At 40.0% G+C, this 15,069-nt stretch overlaps 1 protein-coding gene across 3 annotated transcripts in view; it reads right to left on the bottom strand.

Moving 5' to 3' along the window:
* Window positions 1-4,089: 4,089 nt before the first annotated feature.
* ARHGEF12 (Rho guanine nucleotide exchange factor 12) overlaps window positions 4,090-15,069 on the bottom strand; it is a 149,755-nt gene continuing 138,775 nt past the window's right edge. For all 3 annotated transcript variants that reach the window (XM_032167722.2, XM_032167724.2, XM_058424524.1), the window contains 9 exons: window positions 14,278-14,445; window positions 13,038-13,125; window positions 12,488-12,574; window positions 12,262-12,341; window positions 11,376-11,609; window positions 9,335-9,805; window positions 8,193-8,509; window positions 4,938-5,007; window positions 4,090-4,379 (listed from right to left, as the gene is read on the bottom strand). In XM_032167722.2, coding sequence (XP_032023613.1) covers window positions 4,369-4,379; window positions 4,938-5,007; window positions 8,193-8,509; window positions 9,335-9,805; window positions 11,376-11,609; window positions 12,262-12,341; window positions 12,488-12,574; window positions 13,038-13,125; window positions 14,278-14,445 — 1,526 coding nt within the window. In that variant the 3' untranslated portion in view covers window positions 4,090-4,368. The remainder of the gene's footprint in view (window positions 4,380-4,937; window positions 5,008-8,192; window positions 8,510-9,334; window positions 9,806-11,375; window positions 11,610-12,261; window positions 12,342-12,487; window positions 12,575-13,037; window positions 13,126-14,277; window positions 14,446-15,069) is intronic.

Here is a 15,069-nt window from a genome sequence, read left to right as displayed (position 1 = left end):
CTTCAGGTGAGTCATAAAAGCTGGCCTATTACCCTCACTGAACTTTATACTTAAAGATAGTTACAATAGCAAATTTTGTTATACATATATTTCACCACAATTAAAAATCAATAATATACCAAAACCCATCTGATTATACACTTTAAATGGATGAATTATATGATATGTGACTATCTCAATAAAGCTGTTAAAAAAACAACAAACCTGCCCGGCATGCTAGGGGAAGCCCACCTGCCAGCACTGTCATGAAGGTTTAGCCTTGTTGCTAGGGATGCTCTAATAATCAGGAAGATGTCTGACAGTCACTGACAGGAAAATTAATTACAGGCTCCTCGACTCCTCAACTTTTCTAATATAACTTGGACAAGACAAATCAACCAGAATACAAATAAAAAGTCACATACTTGGTTCCTTTAAGCTTATTTAATATTTGAACTCTTATTTTCTATTTTCCCAGACCCCAGAAAACAGAAAGTTTTTAGATGACCAATATTTTGTTCCAGAAACATACAGCCTTATCAGCTAATTCATAAAAGAGCTATTTTACAAAGGTACATCTGGATAATTAGAACAATAAAGTCTTTTAGGCATTTCAAAATGTGATCAGTAAAAATACATGATTATTAATAAAGTTTTTTTAAAGATAGTTCCAGATATTTTTTAAAAGCAGTTTCTGTTAAAGAGTACATGATTGTATGGTGAACAAGGAAAATGAAATGTTCTAGTAGGAAGAGGCTTATTAAAAATAACCAACAGTGTGCACATTACAGTTACCATTTTTGGAATATATCTGCTTAGCAGTTGGCACCTGGAAATGGTGGGGAAGGCTTCCTTCTAGGAGGTACTTTTTTTCCTATCAATTTATTATCAAAACCCTCAATACCAGTGGGGAAGGCATAAGGAATAAGGCAAAAGGAACTCTTTTCTTGAGGAAAGAAAAATTTTGTAGATGACTCTGAAAAGTGGTGGAAGTATCAGGAAAAAAATGATTTATAAAACAAAAATTGTAATATAAGGGGGAAAAACCAGCCATTAGGAAGCTGACTGTAAGGTCCTGCTAATTTTGTATTTTGAGGTCCATGCACACAGTTCTCAATGGTGCCCTCTGTGACATATAGGGAAGGAAATATTGACCAAAGCTCTAGTAATTCTAAACCATATATCGAATTCAGAGAAGAAAGGTTCCACTTTGAAATATGGAAGCCCCATGTGTTACACCAAATTTACTAACATCAAAGAGGAAAACAAAGATGCCAGTAAAAGGCAATTCACAGGAAGCATAATTACTTTCTTTAGCTTCTAAAAATAATTTTTAAATGGACTTCTCTATTATCCCTCCTACCCCAAAATCAAATAAACAACAACAAAAACTTTTTAAAAAGGGAATTCATCCTTCATTAGAAGTTGCTGTGGCAAAAAAAGAAAGCCAAAAAGCTTATGAAATATACCTCCCATGAAATATAATATAATACATAGTTACAATTTTGGTTCTAAAAGCCAATATAATTCAAGCAGTCCAAGTTAGGTGATTTTAAAGTATGCAAAATATATAGCTTCGAAGGTAGTAATCATGATGTTAAATTACAGCACTTTGGGGGCTTACTGATTTGCCTTGATTAACTGTTCTCTGAAAAGGAAGGAGACACTCTACATGTAATTTGCCACTTCATAGCAAAGGAGCCATTAAGCCCACAGAAGAGAGCACAGTGTCACAGCAGGTCACTTCCATAGCTAAAATGCAGCCTGCTTGCTCTGGGAAGGTAGCTTTCTTTGTACACCACCCTTGTGCCCTTTAGCAGGGAAGTAGATTTCAACTTCTAGTCACGTCACTTAGAGAAAACTCCTTTGATGGTGACCAGTCTCACTCAAAGACAGGCTGCATATCTAACTCCATCATCCTGAAAGGAAGATGTCATAACCAAAGTCAAATGGATGTGATTATAATGGCCAAAATGAAATGGAAGGCATGGAAGGCGTGGGAGGCCAAGTTGGGAGGGAGAAGAGAAGTTAGGTCGGTAAGATAAAAAGAACATTCAAAAATTGTGAGATAATTTCAGAATTAGACTTTATCTTGGGGCTTTGTTTGAAAATCTAGAAATGAATTTGTTTGGAAGTACTAGAGCTATGGTCAAAGTCTTTTTCCAGTTCGTCCTGTTAGAGTTCCAAGGAGAAACTGAACTGCAGGGAAAGCAAATAATTACTAAGGACAAGATACTGGCTGAACTAGAGAAACTGAAATTTTGCTAACCTATAAGCTTCTTAATTGAGTGCTAGAGAATTACAAAATTACCCCGTAGTGTGTGAAGAGGAAAGTTTTTATATTTACTTTTCTCCTGATTAATTGCCCCCGATGGTGTTAGTGTCAAGTGGCTACAGGTGTAACCCTTTTAATTAAGAATGACATTATTTCTAGCAGCACAATGTAACCATTTGGTTTTTACTTGTTCCTCCTAAGAGATATAGAAAGTTCCAAATCCCAAACTTCATTTATATATTAGCTTCTGCTTCTAAAATTTTTAATCCCATTCTGAGTTAGATTATACTTGGCTTATGACTAAAAATATAATTTCAATTTATAGATGAGGTCTAAAGATCCAAGTTGATCCACCTAAAAACACAGATCAGTTTAGGACAGAAACAGAAATCTGGACATAGATAAATAAACTTGTTAAGTTGTAGTGGTGTTTATAAAAGTAGGTGGGCATCCCTTACCATTTGTGGTGAAAAAATAATCTTTGGACTGCAGGGAAGCATTAAAATTACATCCTAGCAACCCACAGAGTTCAGAGGGCACCAATGAAAGATGTGAGCAATGGATGAACTCCTTGTTTATTAACAGAATTTACAGACTTCATTTTAGTTGGCAAAAATACTTCAAAAAATATATACCTAATGCACAAGGAAAACCAAAGAAAGTCAATATAATTGAAGGAGTTCTCAAATTACAATTCTGAAACTTATCCTCTGTAGGGTGCTGCTAATGCTACTATTCATCCTAGAGCAGGCAGTTACCAACACCTTGCCTGCAGTGTCCAGTGTATGTGCTGGTCTGCAATTTTTAGGGTCAATCATGGCCCAGTGTGGAAAGAGCTGCAGCAGTGAAGTCAGAGGAAGTGCTTCTGGAGCTGGTGTGAGCAGTTCTGCCTTCACCATATCTTTCTCCACTCCGCCCTTGGCTTTCCTTTTGACTCAGGACCCTTTGGCACCATCAGTGCAAAAATTAGAGTCAAACCTCCAGGTACTAAAATTTTACTGGCCTTATAATCAGCAGTACCCGTGGCTAATGATAGCCATGATTCAACTCAGTAGTGATTCAGTTAGATAACCTTCCCAAACTCTTTACCCACTCCCATCCCACCCCTTCCTTAGCAACCCCCACCCCTGCCACTATCCGAAGCATTTCCATTTGTTTTTACTTCCTGCTCAATCTGCAGGGACAGTTTTACGCAAGTGCCAATGTCTAATGTATAATTATAAAAATGAAATGATACCAAGAATAACAAATTTATAGTCAAGAAAATAAAATTTGCTTTCCTCTCCCACCCAAATCCCAACCCTCAATAGAAAAGACGACAACGGAAGAGAAAACACCCATTTTCAAGTGCCTGCTATTTAGTATGTTGAGGATTCCTGTTAATTGTGGTTGATCCCAGCTACAGAGAAGAGGTGCTTGCCTCAGGGTGGGAGGAAGCCCATCCACTCTCTGACCACACCACCTGGGCACATAAGAGCCACAGGGCATAGCATACCTTTGAGGTGACCCTCAGAGAAGCAGCCTACTGGACAGCAGAGAGCTTGGAATACAGTATAGTGAAGCAAGGTGCTCCTCCCTTCCCCTTCTCACTTCTTCCTCTTCTTCACCTCTCTACCCAACTTCCGCATACCCCATCCTGACCTCTTTGCTTCAGGAGCAGTCGATCCTTGGGTGTGCTAAAGACAAAGGGCTAAAACTCTCACTACTCAATTAAAACAAAACAAGGCAAATAAAAATTAAAATGTGCTTTCAAATACGGAATGAAGTCAAATAAATACATCTGATTTTCTCTTTTTCTTAAATCTAAGTACAATTTTATATCCTACACCCAAAGCTCTATACATTTGGTTTTTATTCTGAATCAAAATGAATTTCCAATAGTGAGGAGAGTAGAGCGAGGGAATGGATATTCCCTCACAAACAGATTAGTGCAGCTGCCACACTGTGAAGAACTAGTCCCACTCTGGGCACCTTGGGACATGACTAATCCCAGGTGGTTCACAGGCAGATCCTCTGTCACACTCTCTCTGCATCCACACTGGAGCCAGGATGTGGTGCGACGTGGCCGATACTCCAAATCCAACAACCTGCAGTCACCTCCAGGACATGCGGCTCTAACTTTTATCTGAGAAGAATAAAGATACATGGAAATGATACTAAGAAAAAGAATATATTAACATTGCAAAGAATACCCATGACATCTGTGGGCGTGGTTCAATCTTTGTTTCTGAATCAGTATGTAAGCAGATGAGTACAAACTGCTGCACGGAACACAGATCCATCTGCAGTCGGGGAGACACCAGCCACACTGTCAGCAGAGGCAAGTGCACCAACATCCGATGAGGCCAAATCCTCCACACTAGGGAGTCACAGCAGTACCAGTAAGCCTCACACTGAATCTGTGATTTACCAGGCTTCCCACTGCTCTGCCCTCTGGTTTGAAAAGGTGAAAAGAGAGAGAAGAGGGGATGGTATGGGAACTGACAACTACAGTTCCTCTTAGAGAAGAGTCGAGTCAGCAGGCATGAGCTTCCGCTTGATATATGATGTTTAGAAACAGGCAGTTCTTTAAAGACAGAAAAGAAATGGAATCTCAGAAGGTTTTCACCTGAAAGGATGATAAGTCATTTCATTCAGTGTAGGATGATTAGTCTAGAGTCTGGAACTCATAAGTTTTACATACCTGAGTGCTTGTCTGTGAGGGCTGATCCAGCCAGCCTTTGGCAAAGAATGGTGTAACTTTCCTCCACCTTCTGTGAAATAAAACCCATAGGTGTTTTACTCAAACGTCATGAAAACAAAACAAAACAAAAACTTCTGAAAACAGAAAAGCAGCCCTTTTTACATTACAAGTACAAGCCCCCAAATTTCAAAAATATTAACTTCATCATTAAAAATTTCATTAGTGGGAGAAAAAAGTAAATTTCATTCCTTTTACCAATTTCTCCACTGAACAAATAACTTAGTATTTTCCCATGTAAAAAGAAAGTAGAGGTGGTAACCATAAATGCAATTCTCCCACCCCCAAGAGCCACCCTGGACATGGTCCCGTCATCGTGTGCATGAGCTATAGTCATGCAGCACATAAAGACACGGCAGCCTGCATACATGATGATGGTCCTTTAAGATTATTATGGGCCGGGCGCGGTGGCTCAAGCCTGTAATCCCAGCACTTTGGGAGGCCGAGGCGGGCGGATCACGAGGTCAGGAGATCGAGACCATCCTGGCTAACACGGTGAAACCCCATCTCTACTAAAAATACAAAAAATTAGCCGGGCGTGTTGGCGGGCGCCTGTAGTCCTAGCTACTCGGGAGGCTGAGGCAGGAGAATGGCGTGAACCCAGGAGGTGGAAGTTGCGGTGAGCCGAGATCGCGCCACTGCACTCCAGCCTTGGGGACAGAGAAAGACTCCGTCTCAAAAAAAAAAAAAAAAATTATTATGGGCAGGGCATGGTGGCTCGTGTGTAATCCTAGCACTTTGGGAGGCCGAGGCAGGTGGAACACCTGAGGTCAGGAGTTCCAGACCAGCCTGGCCAACATGGTGAAATCCTGTCTCTACTAAAAATACAAAAATTAGGTGGGGCTGGGTGCGGTGGCTCACGCCTGTAATCCCAGCACTTCGGGAGGCTGAGGTGGGTGGATCACAGGGTCAGGAGATCAAGACCATCCAGGCTAACATGGTGAAACCCCATCTCTACTAAAAATACAAAAAATTAGCCAGGCATGGTGGCAGGCGCCTGTAGTCCCAGCTACTGGGGAAGCTGAGGCAGGAGAATGGCGTGAACCTGGGAGGCTGAGCTTGCAGTGAGCAGAGATCATGCCACTGCACTCCAGCCTGGGCGACAGAGCAAGACTCCGTCTCAAAAAATATATATAAATAAATAAAAAGAAAAAAATTTGCTGGGTGTGGTGGTGGGCACCTATAATCCCAGCTACTCGGGAAGCTGAGGCAGGAGAATCGCTTGAACCCGGGAGGCAGAGGTTTCCGTGAGCCGAGATTGCACCATTGCACTCCAGCCCGGGTGACAGACCGAGACTCCATTGAAAAAAAAAAAAAAAATTTTATCCGGGCATGGTGGTGGCACCTGTAGTCCCAGCTCCTTGGGAGGCCAAGGCAGGAGAATCACTTGAACCTGGGAGGCAGAGGTTGCAGTGAGCCGAAATAGCGCCACTGCACTCCAGCCTGGGTGACAGAGCAAGACTGTCTCAAAAAAAAAAGAAAAAAAAGAAAAAAAAGATTATTATGTAGCACATGTAGAAATCTGGTGTGTGGCACTTAATAACGGCATTGCTGATCAGGTAGGGGAAATGACTAATATTCAGTAATAGTGTTGAGAGATTTGGCTTTCCATATGAAAAAATCTATGTAAATAAAAATATATTCTATCTAGGTTTGTGTACATACACTCTGTGAAGTTCACACAAAGATAAAAATGTCTAATGATGAATTTCTCAGAATATATCATCATTGCTAAGCAACAGATGACTGTATATAAGAACCGACCTGTCCTCAGTGGGCTTGTTGGTATCTCATCAGCTACAGAATGATACTACGTAAAATAAGTAGCATGAAGAGGGAAAAATCAATTATATGAAGGTAAAAGAGAAACTAAGGGAGACCAGTCTTTAACTCAAAGGCTAAGGATACTTAAATCTATCCCTCAAGTCTCTGGAGTAAATGATGTCATGAGGAAAATGTTTGGGCTCTGGAAGCTGTGTTTTCTGATGGCAAACTTTTTTTTTTTTTTTTTTTTTGAGACGGAGTCTCGCTCTGTCACCCAGGTTGGAGTGCAGTGGCATGATCTCAGCTCACTGCAGGCTCCACCTCCCAGGTTCATGCCATTCTTCTGCCTCAGCCTCCTAAGTAGCTGGGACTACAGGCGCCCACTACCACGCCTGGCTGATTTTTTGTATTTTTAGTAGAGACGGGGTTTCACCGTTGTTAGCAAGGATGGTCTCGATCTCCTGACCTTGTGATCCGCCTGCCTTGGCCTCCCGAAGTGCTGGGATTACAGGCGTGAGCCACTGCACCCTGCCTCTGATGGAAAACTTTAAGATAGGTTTTTCTCCTGGAAATTGCCACGTAAGTCAGTTTTGCAATAGTGACATCTTCAATTACCAATCTACAAAAATCCCATTCATGACCATGTTTTTAGATTACAGGAGCCACTGAAACCAATTTCTATCTGTCATAGGATTTGGGAAGCTGCCAATGTCACCTAATGAGTCACAGATAATAGGCTACAGAAAGTTACAGCATTTCTCAGCCTAGATTCATAACTACACAAACCCCACCTATCTCATCTTCTTGTTCATGTCTGACAGAGGCCAGCCAACTACCCGAAGCATTTTAGGTTCTTAAACTTAGAAACCCATACAAACACACAGTTTATAGAACTACAACTTTTTCTGCTCTTGTGATAGTCGAAAGATAAACAATGCCGACTGGGCGTGGTGGCTCACACCTGTAATCCCAGCACTTTGGGAGGCCGAGGCATGCGGATCACGAGGTCAGGAAATCGAGACCATCCTGGCTAACACGGTGAAACCCTGTCTCTACTAAAAATACAAAAAATCAGCCGGGCATGGTGGCGGGTGCCTGTAGTCCCCGCTGCTTGGGAGGCTGAGGCAGGAGAATCGTGTGAACCTGGAAGGCAGAGCTTGCAGTGAGCTGAGATCATGCCACTGCACTCCAGCCTGGGTGACAGAGTGAGACTCTGTCTCAAAAAAAAAAAAAAAAAGAAAAAGAAAAAAGAAAGAAAGAAAAAGATAAACAATGCCAATCTCAACTTTTTACCCAGGCCTATTCATGGATAATAGTCAAAGAAATCTAGAACCTGAACGAGTTTATTGACATCAGCATTTTGATCACCCTATTCTTCCCCTCTGCTAAATGTTTCTTACAACCAAGTCCTATGGATATGGAAGTATGAGGTACCTTTAAGTGTTCAAGGTCAGCCTCTATCTTATGAATGTACTCCATGATCTGGCTCTGCGAATCTGCACAAGAGGAGGGACTCTGGATCTCAAAACAGGAATCCTCCATAGCTCCCCAGCGCTGCTGGACCAGAAATTCGGGGGTGAATGGTGAAATTGCCCCATCTGAGTGAGTGTTCTGAGGAGAATGTTGCTGCTGGTGGGTGGATTCCACAGCAGGGATGCCTGTCATGGGCTGCAGGGTAAGTGAGGAAGCAACCTCCTCATCTGTGGAACTCTCCTGCACTGGGTCATAGCCATCAAGGATCAAATAGTTTCCTACGGATAGAGACAGAATAGTTTGATAAGACCAGTGCTGCCATTAGAAAACAGAAATAGCATAGTGTGCTCCCAACTTCAACTTGAAAAGTTATTAACAGAGGGAAAAGCCATTAATTTCTGAATTTAGTTTCAGGTACATCAGAATTTCCTCACTTCAGATGAAAGCTAAACTCTGCAAACTTTCATGGTAATTTCCAAAAAATTTCATTTCAAAAGTTTAAAGCTGGAAACTACAGTGCCTAAATGATCTTGCCACGACTTCCCCTGCCAAATGCCTCTCTTGCCCCATCTCCTGCCATTGTCTCCCTCATCCAGTGTTCAATCACCACAAAAAGCTTGCTCTTTGACGCAAAGCCTCTGCCCCACTCTGCTCTCTGCTGGAATAGTCTGCACCCAGGTACCCACCTGGCTTTATTCCCTCATTTCACTGAGGTCTCTGCTCAAATGCTACCTCATCGGAGGTCCCATTCCCTGATCACCCTGTTTGCCTTCATTACTCTCTGCTCCCTCAGTCTGACTTATGTTTCTTCCTAATAGTTCCTGAAGTCTATTTATTTGTTTACTTATTTACCATCCTTCTTTCCCCTAGCTTCATGAGAAGACGAGATTTTTCTGTTTTATTCACTGCTATATCTCCCAGCACCTACGATAAGGTCTGGTACAGAGTAGATTCAGTATTTATCAAATGAAGGAATAAATATTGCACATGTGTGAACACACACACACACACACCTGGATACCAATACAACATCCATTTCAAAATACAGGACAGTTAACAATGATCAAAAACAAAATCAAAGTTTAAGTGTGAAAGATACTTGCCTGAGATGCGTAAATTAACATCCTTCTCTTCCTTGTTAACTGCTCCATCACCTTCTGATGGATTCTCATCACTATGTGCTTCACGGGCATCAAAAAAGTGCTCTCCACTGTCATCAAGACCCCCTTCTGGCTCCATGGTAGGCATCTCTGGGGTCATAATCACGTGGTCCATTACTAAAATGTTACTTGCCTGGCTATCCTGGGGTGCCAGTCCCACTGAATCCCGTGGAGCAGAAGATTCAGTTGAAGTCCGTGGACTGTAACAAGTTGCAATGTCACCAGTTCCAGTTCTAAAGGACATATGTCTTTCACCAGAATGATAGGCCTTAATATTTTCAGAGTTCTGGATGACACTGTCTGTCTGCGGCCCCTGAGAGGCTGTCCTATATCTTGGGAAATGTTGCCAGTCTTCCTGAGTGCTCTTCTCAGTCAAACCTAGCTGTTGCACCAGCAACTGCTTCAACAAACCCACTAAACAATTTAGGAAGGAGGGGGGAAAAAACATATTCACAACTATAACCTCAGGCTGCAAGAATTAAATTAGCTGACTTACCAATTATCTTTACAAGTATCTTTTAATGACATATTAAAATGTTAATTATTAGTTTCATACAATCATTTTATTTCATATAATCATTTTCCATTTTGTTTTGAAGCTGAAATAAAGCACCATCTTTTAGAGAAGATTTAACGGTAAACTAAACTTGAAAAGATCTAAGCATTCTGAATAGGGAGATACTCCTATTTAGAACTCCTGAATAACCAATATCATGCCTCTATTTTTTCTTCTATATAACTAGAATAATACCCTAAAGGTACTTCTTAAGAATGTTGAAAGGCTGTGTTAAGCTAGACAGAAAAAGCTAAAAGTTCTGCTTTTTCCAGATCCAGACACTATATGCATATTATTTCCTCTAATTTTATGAGATACATACATTTACTGAAAATAAGAACCAATTTAATTTTGAATGGGCCAAGTGTATGCTATGAGGTCACCCAGACAATGATAGAGTTATTGGGACAATGTTAGTCAAACCATCAGAAATTATTAAGACTGTTAATTCAGGAGAATGTATAAAAAATATCGTAGGTTTTAAATAACCAATTCTCTGCTCTCATCACTAGCTTAATGTCTGTCATGTTTCTTTAGGCAACAGGTTCCACTTAGGTCTCTCATTCTCTGTCCTTCTGCTCTACAATCAGTTCCTGAGAGATGCTAGGAAGTCTCATGGCTCTGATGCTCAAATCTCTATCTCTTCCTAACCTCTCTCTAAAGTTGCACTCCTAAAACTCTAACTTCCTGCTAGTTACTCACTCTTTAGTGTTTCGTCATTCATTATCTTAATCTTCACATGCTTTAAAACTGAGCCTATAATTCTACCAAATCAAAAAAAAGAAAAAAGAAAGTACAATGGAAGGAGGTGGGGGAAGCAGTGGTAGTCCTTTTCTGACTCTTATTTCTGACTAGATTAATGAAATTATCTCTAAATATTCCCTTTCCTTTAAGCTCACATTCAAACAAGTCAATTATTTTAAGCATTAGATGACTTTTCAGTTTCTTCTTACTCCTTTTGATAACATTCTAGTCCACACTCTTTTAGTCTCAGGCCAGACTATTATAATAGGTTATTTAGTAAGTACACCATTCCATACCTCTTTCCATTCAAATCCTTCCACAGCTCTCAGCCAGATTAATCTTTTTTCATACCTTTAGTCACACGCTGGTTTAAAAATTTCAAATGGTTCTCCCCAGCCAGAGAAATTGTTTTCAGCCTTTTTCCCATCTCGGTACAACTGAGAGATATGCTATCCTCCCATTGTAACAGTGATTCTGAACCAGGCAGGGGGGCGGGGAGCTAACAGAGTGGTGTGTGTGTGTGTGTGTGTGTGTGTCTGTGGCATGGGCCACTGTAAAGAATACTATAATCTCCACAATAGAACTAGAAGAATAAGTGGAGTTTGATAAATCCACATACTTTAGGGATGGTACATCAGTGCCATACTTAGTAAGTATCTGTAATAAGTTATGAATAAAACTTACAATTTCTTAGTGCATCCAATGCCCACCGTTCTTCTGAGACAGGCAGGTGTGAATCTGGGATTGCGATTTGATAATCTTCTCCAACTTCCTTTAGTGTCCCATCTGTATGTTGTTCCTTTGCAAACTGTCTCTCAGCCACAAACAGATTACGTACCTCTGATTTCCCAGAGGTACTCAGTGAATGAGACTGAGGTTTTGACGATATTAAGGTAGATTCTAATCCCAAATCTCTGTCTGTCCAATGGAATAGAAAAGGTAGACTATATCTAAACAAAGCTTTTAACTTTTAACATGAAACATTCAGGAAGAATCAGGAAAAACAAAAACAAAAACAAAAACAAACCCATAAACTACAGAGATCATCTGTTAAGCAAAATATACAGCACTTAGAGCAGTGTTATACTGACACACAGAAGGCTCAAAAGCAAAGTTTGTTAAACTGATCTCTGATGCTGGAACCTGAACAAACCAAACAGTATTAAAGTTTCTTTGCATTTTATTTTATTTCTTTTATTTATTTATTTATTTATTTATTTATTTATTTATTTTTGGTGTTTCAGTCTTGTTGCCCAGGCTGGAGTGCAATGGCACGATCTCGGCTCACTGTAACCTCCGCCTCCTGGGTTCAAGCAATTCTCCCCGCCTCAGCTTCCCAAGTAGCTGGGATTACAGGCACCCACCACCACGCCTGGCTAATTTTTGTATTTTTTAGTAGAGACAGGGTTTTGTCATGTTGGTCAGATCGGCCTCTAACTCCTGGCCTCAGGTGATATGCCTATCTCGACCTCCCAAAGCGCTGGGATTACAGGCATGAGCCACCGCATCCAGCCAGCATTTTAATAGATAATAGAGCACATTCTCCATTGAACTTTTCAGAAAAGTGTACCTGGACTCTGCAAACCAGTGACTGAAATGCCATGCTGTTCCTCTTTTAATTTTGAAGGATCTTCTTCATCATTATCTCCTCTGTAGAGGAAAAAAAAAAAAAAAAAAACAATCTTTTACCTTCCTGAGGTATCTAAACATCATTGCAACAAAAGGTAATAATTATCCTAGTCTTTTCCGACCCAAAACATAAAATAAGTCCTACTACAATGCAAAGGAACACTCACTCGCCACGTGTTGACTGTGGTAATGGAATTGGCTTTGTGGATTGCTCCTTCACTGATGCAGCCATCCGACAGATTAGGTCCTGCCAGCTTCAGAAAGTTGGAAAGAAATCCAAAATACAAAAAAGAAACAACAAAAGAAATATCCTTTAAATATACTCAGAAAGCAAAACTAAACAAAAACCAAATCAACCAACAACAACAACAACAAAAAACCCACTCTGCCAGAGAATATCTTTATTTTGGCAACACACTATTAAGGTGAGAGTCCAAAACTATACCTTAAGAAAAATCTATGGACACATTGCCCATTAAAAAAACTTCACTTGACATTTTGCATAATTTTTTCTTTAGGAAATAAACTTTCAGAATAGAATCAAAATAAAAGGCATCAATCTAAAAAAGAACAAGTTCATAGTAGAATGTCTCTAAAAGAGTACAGAGGAAGTGCTTGGTTTCCATACATTATAAAAACAAAGTTAAGTTTATGGAATATTATGCTTGGGATAATGAAAATATTAGCTATAGCAAGGTAGCCATATCTGATACATACACAGTCTTTTCAGAAACTGTCTGTGCCACCAGTTCATAAATCTGAGCTCCATTGTCTGACATGGAAATGACGAATAAAGCTTTGTTATCTGGAAAAAACAAGACAAGATTACTTTAACACTACAACCTGGGGAGGCCATGAGGGATGTTTTTAGGGTCTTGAAATAGTCTGCCCCTTAAACTAGATAAAGGTTACATATATTTATTTTAAAATTCATCAAGATATACCCTTAAAATTTGTGCAACTTACCATATTAACATATTTATTGTACTGTATTTATTGTACTTCAATAAAACAAAGATTATACGAATTAGCACTAATTCCACAATAATTTACTAGAAACTTTACTAAAAGCATGTCAAAAATCCGAATTACTGGCCAGGCATGGTGGCTCACACCTGTAATCCCAGTACTTTAGGAGGCCGAGGCAGGTGGACTGCTTTGAGCTCAGGATTTCGAGACCAGCCTGGGCAGCATGGCGAAACCCTGCCTCTACAAAAAACAAAAAAATTAGCCAGGCCATGGTGGTGCATGCCTGTAGTCCCAGCTACTCAGGAGACTGAGGTTGAAGAACTGCTTGAGCCTGGGATGCGGAGGTTGCAATGTGCCAAGGTTGCACCACTGCACTCCAGCCTGGGTGACAGGGTGGGACCCTCGTCTCAAAGAAAAAAAAAAATAAATCCAAATTACCAAATTAAATGCTATTACTCTTTTGCATTTATTTTGAACTGTACTTTTGCTAAGTTGTTAGTTAATAATATTCAGTGAGTAGTGGAGAAAATAGGTCACAAATTTATTTTGCCACCATGAAACTAACAAGTTTTAAAAGGGACCCCGTTGTTAACAGAGTTAAAATATAACTTGCCAGTCAAATTTGATTTTTAATCAATACTACATCCATCTCTTCAGTTTTTGATTTTTTTCTCACCAAATCAAAAAACATACCACCCTAAATGAAAGGCTTTTCATTGGGATCTATCAATGATTTCAACATAAAGAACCAAAGTAATAGCATAAAAATTTTCAAATGCAGAAAACCGTTCACAGAATTGAGACACCCTAAATAACTTTGGGGCATACACTCTTAGGTCTCTTTCTAAGCAGTAAATTTCATGTAATTTGCTTAAGAATATAAAAATAGCAAGACTCTATGCCACTTGTGTTATTTAAACAGCACTGAGTATCTTATGCAACTTCACAATGAATCTGGAAATTAGTATCCTTCAGTGGACATACTCGCCTGTTGCCACTTGTCGAACCAACACTGTACTCAACTTAATGACAGGGCTAAACGTGTGTTTGCTATCAGCTGTAGATGCCAGAATCTTACTATGACACCTTAAAACCAGTCTATCATCCTGCTTTTGTAACAATACAAGAATGTCTTCCAGCAGCAATGTGTATAAATCTAGAAATAAAAGTGCAGAAAAAAATGGTAAGTACAGAAATGGAGACGCGTTTGATTAACTTTATAATGATTCAACAGAGGAATTCTATTTCTGTTAGGGCTACAAAATTTTAAAAATTGACTTGTATATTATCTTTTAAAATTTCATTTTCAATAATTCATTTTTATTGTATTTCACTGAAGTGTCAATCTGTGACCAACAGGAAATAAAAAACAACAAGCTGGGTGTGGTGGTGTGGGCCTATAGTCCCGGCTACTAGGGAGGCTAAGGCAGGAGGATCTCTTAAGCCCAGGAGTTCGAGGCAGCAGTGCACCATGACTGCATCTGTGAATAGCCACTGCACTCCAGCCTGGGCAACACGGAAAGACCTTGTTTCTGAAAAAACAAAAACGGTTCCTCATCACAGACAGTTTAAGATGTACTGGTCTAAAGAAAGCTTACAAAGCATACAGAGACTCACTAGAATATAAGAATGATGGAAATAGGACTAAATCAGTTCTCTGCTACATTCCTAAATGAATATTTAACACATCTTACATATAATGAAATAACACAAGCAGATCTACAAATGTACAAATAACACGAGGTAGCACTGCAAACTGCTGAGAGAATAGTTCTCTCCT

This window comes from Hylobates moloch, unplaced genomic scaffold (assembly GCF_009828535.3).
Source record: "Hylobates moloch isolate HMO894 unplaced genomic scaffold, HMol_V3 SCAFFOLD_11, whole genome shotgun sequence".
NCBI classification, from domain to species: Eukaryota; Metazoa; Chordata; class Mammalia; order Primates; family Hylobatidae; genus Hylobates; species Hylobates moloch.
The sequence above is the reverse complement of the archived record's forward strand: the minus strand, read 5'-3'. Positions and strand labels throughout refer to the sequence as shown.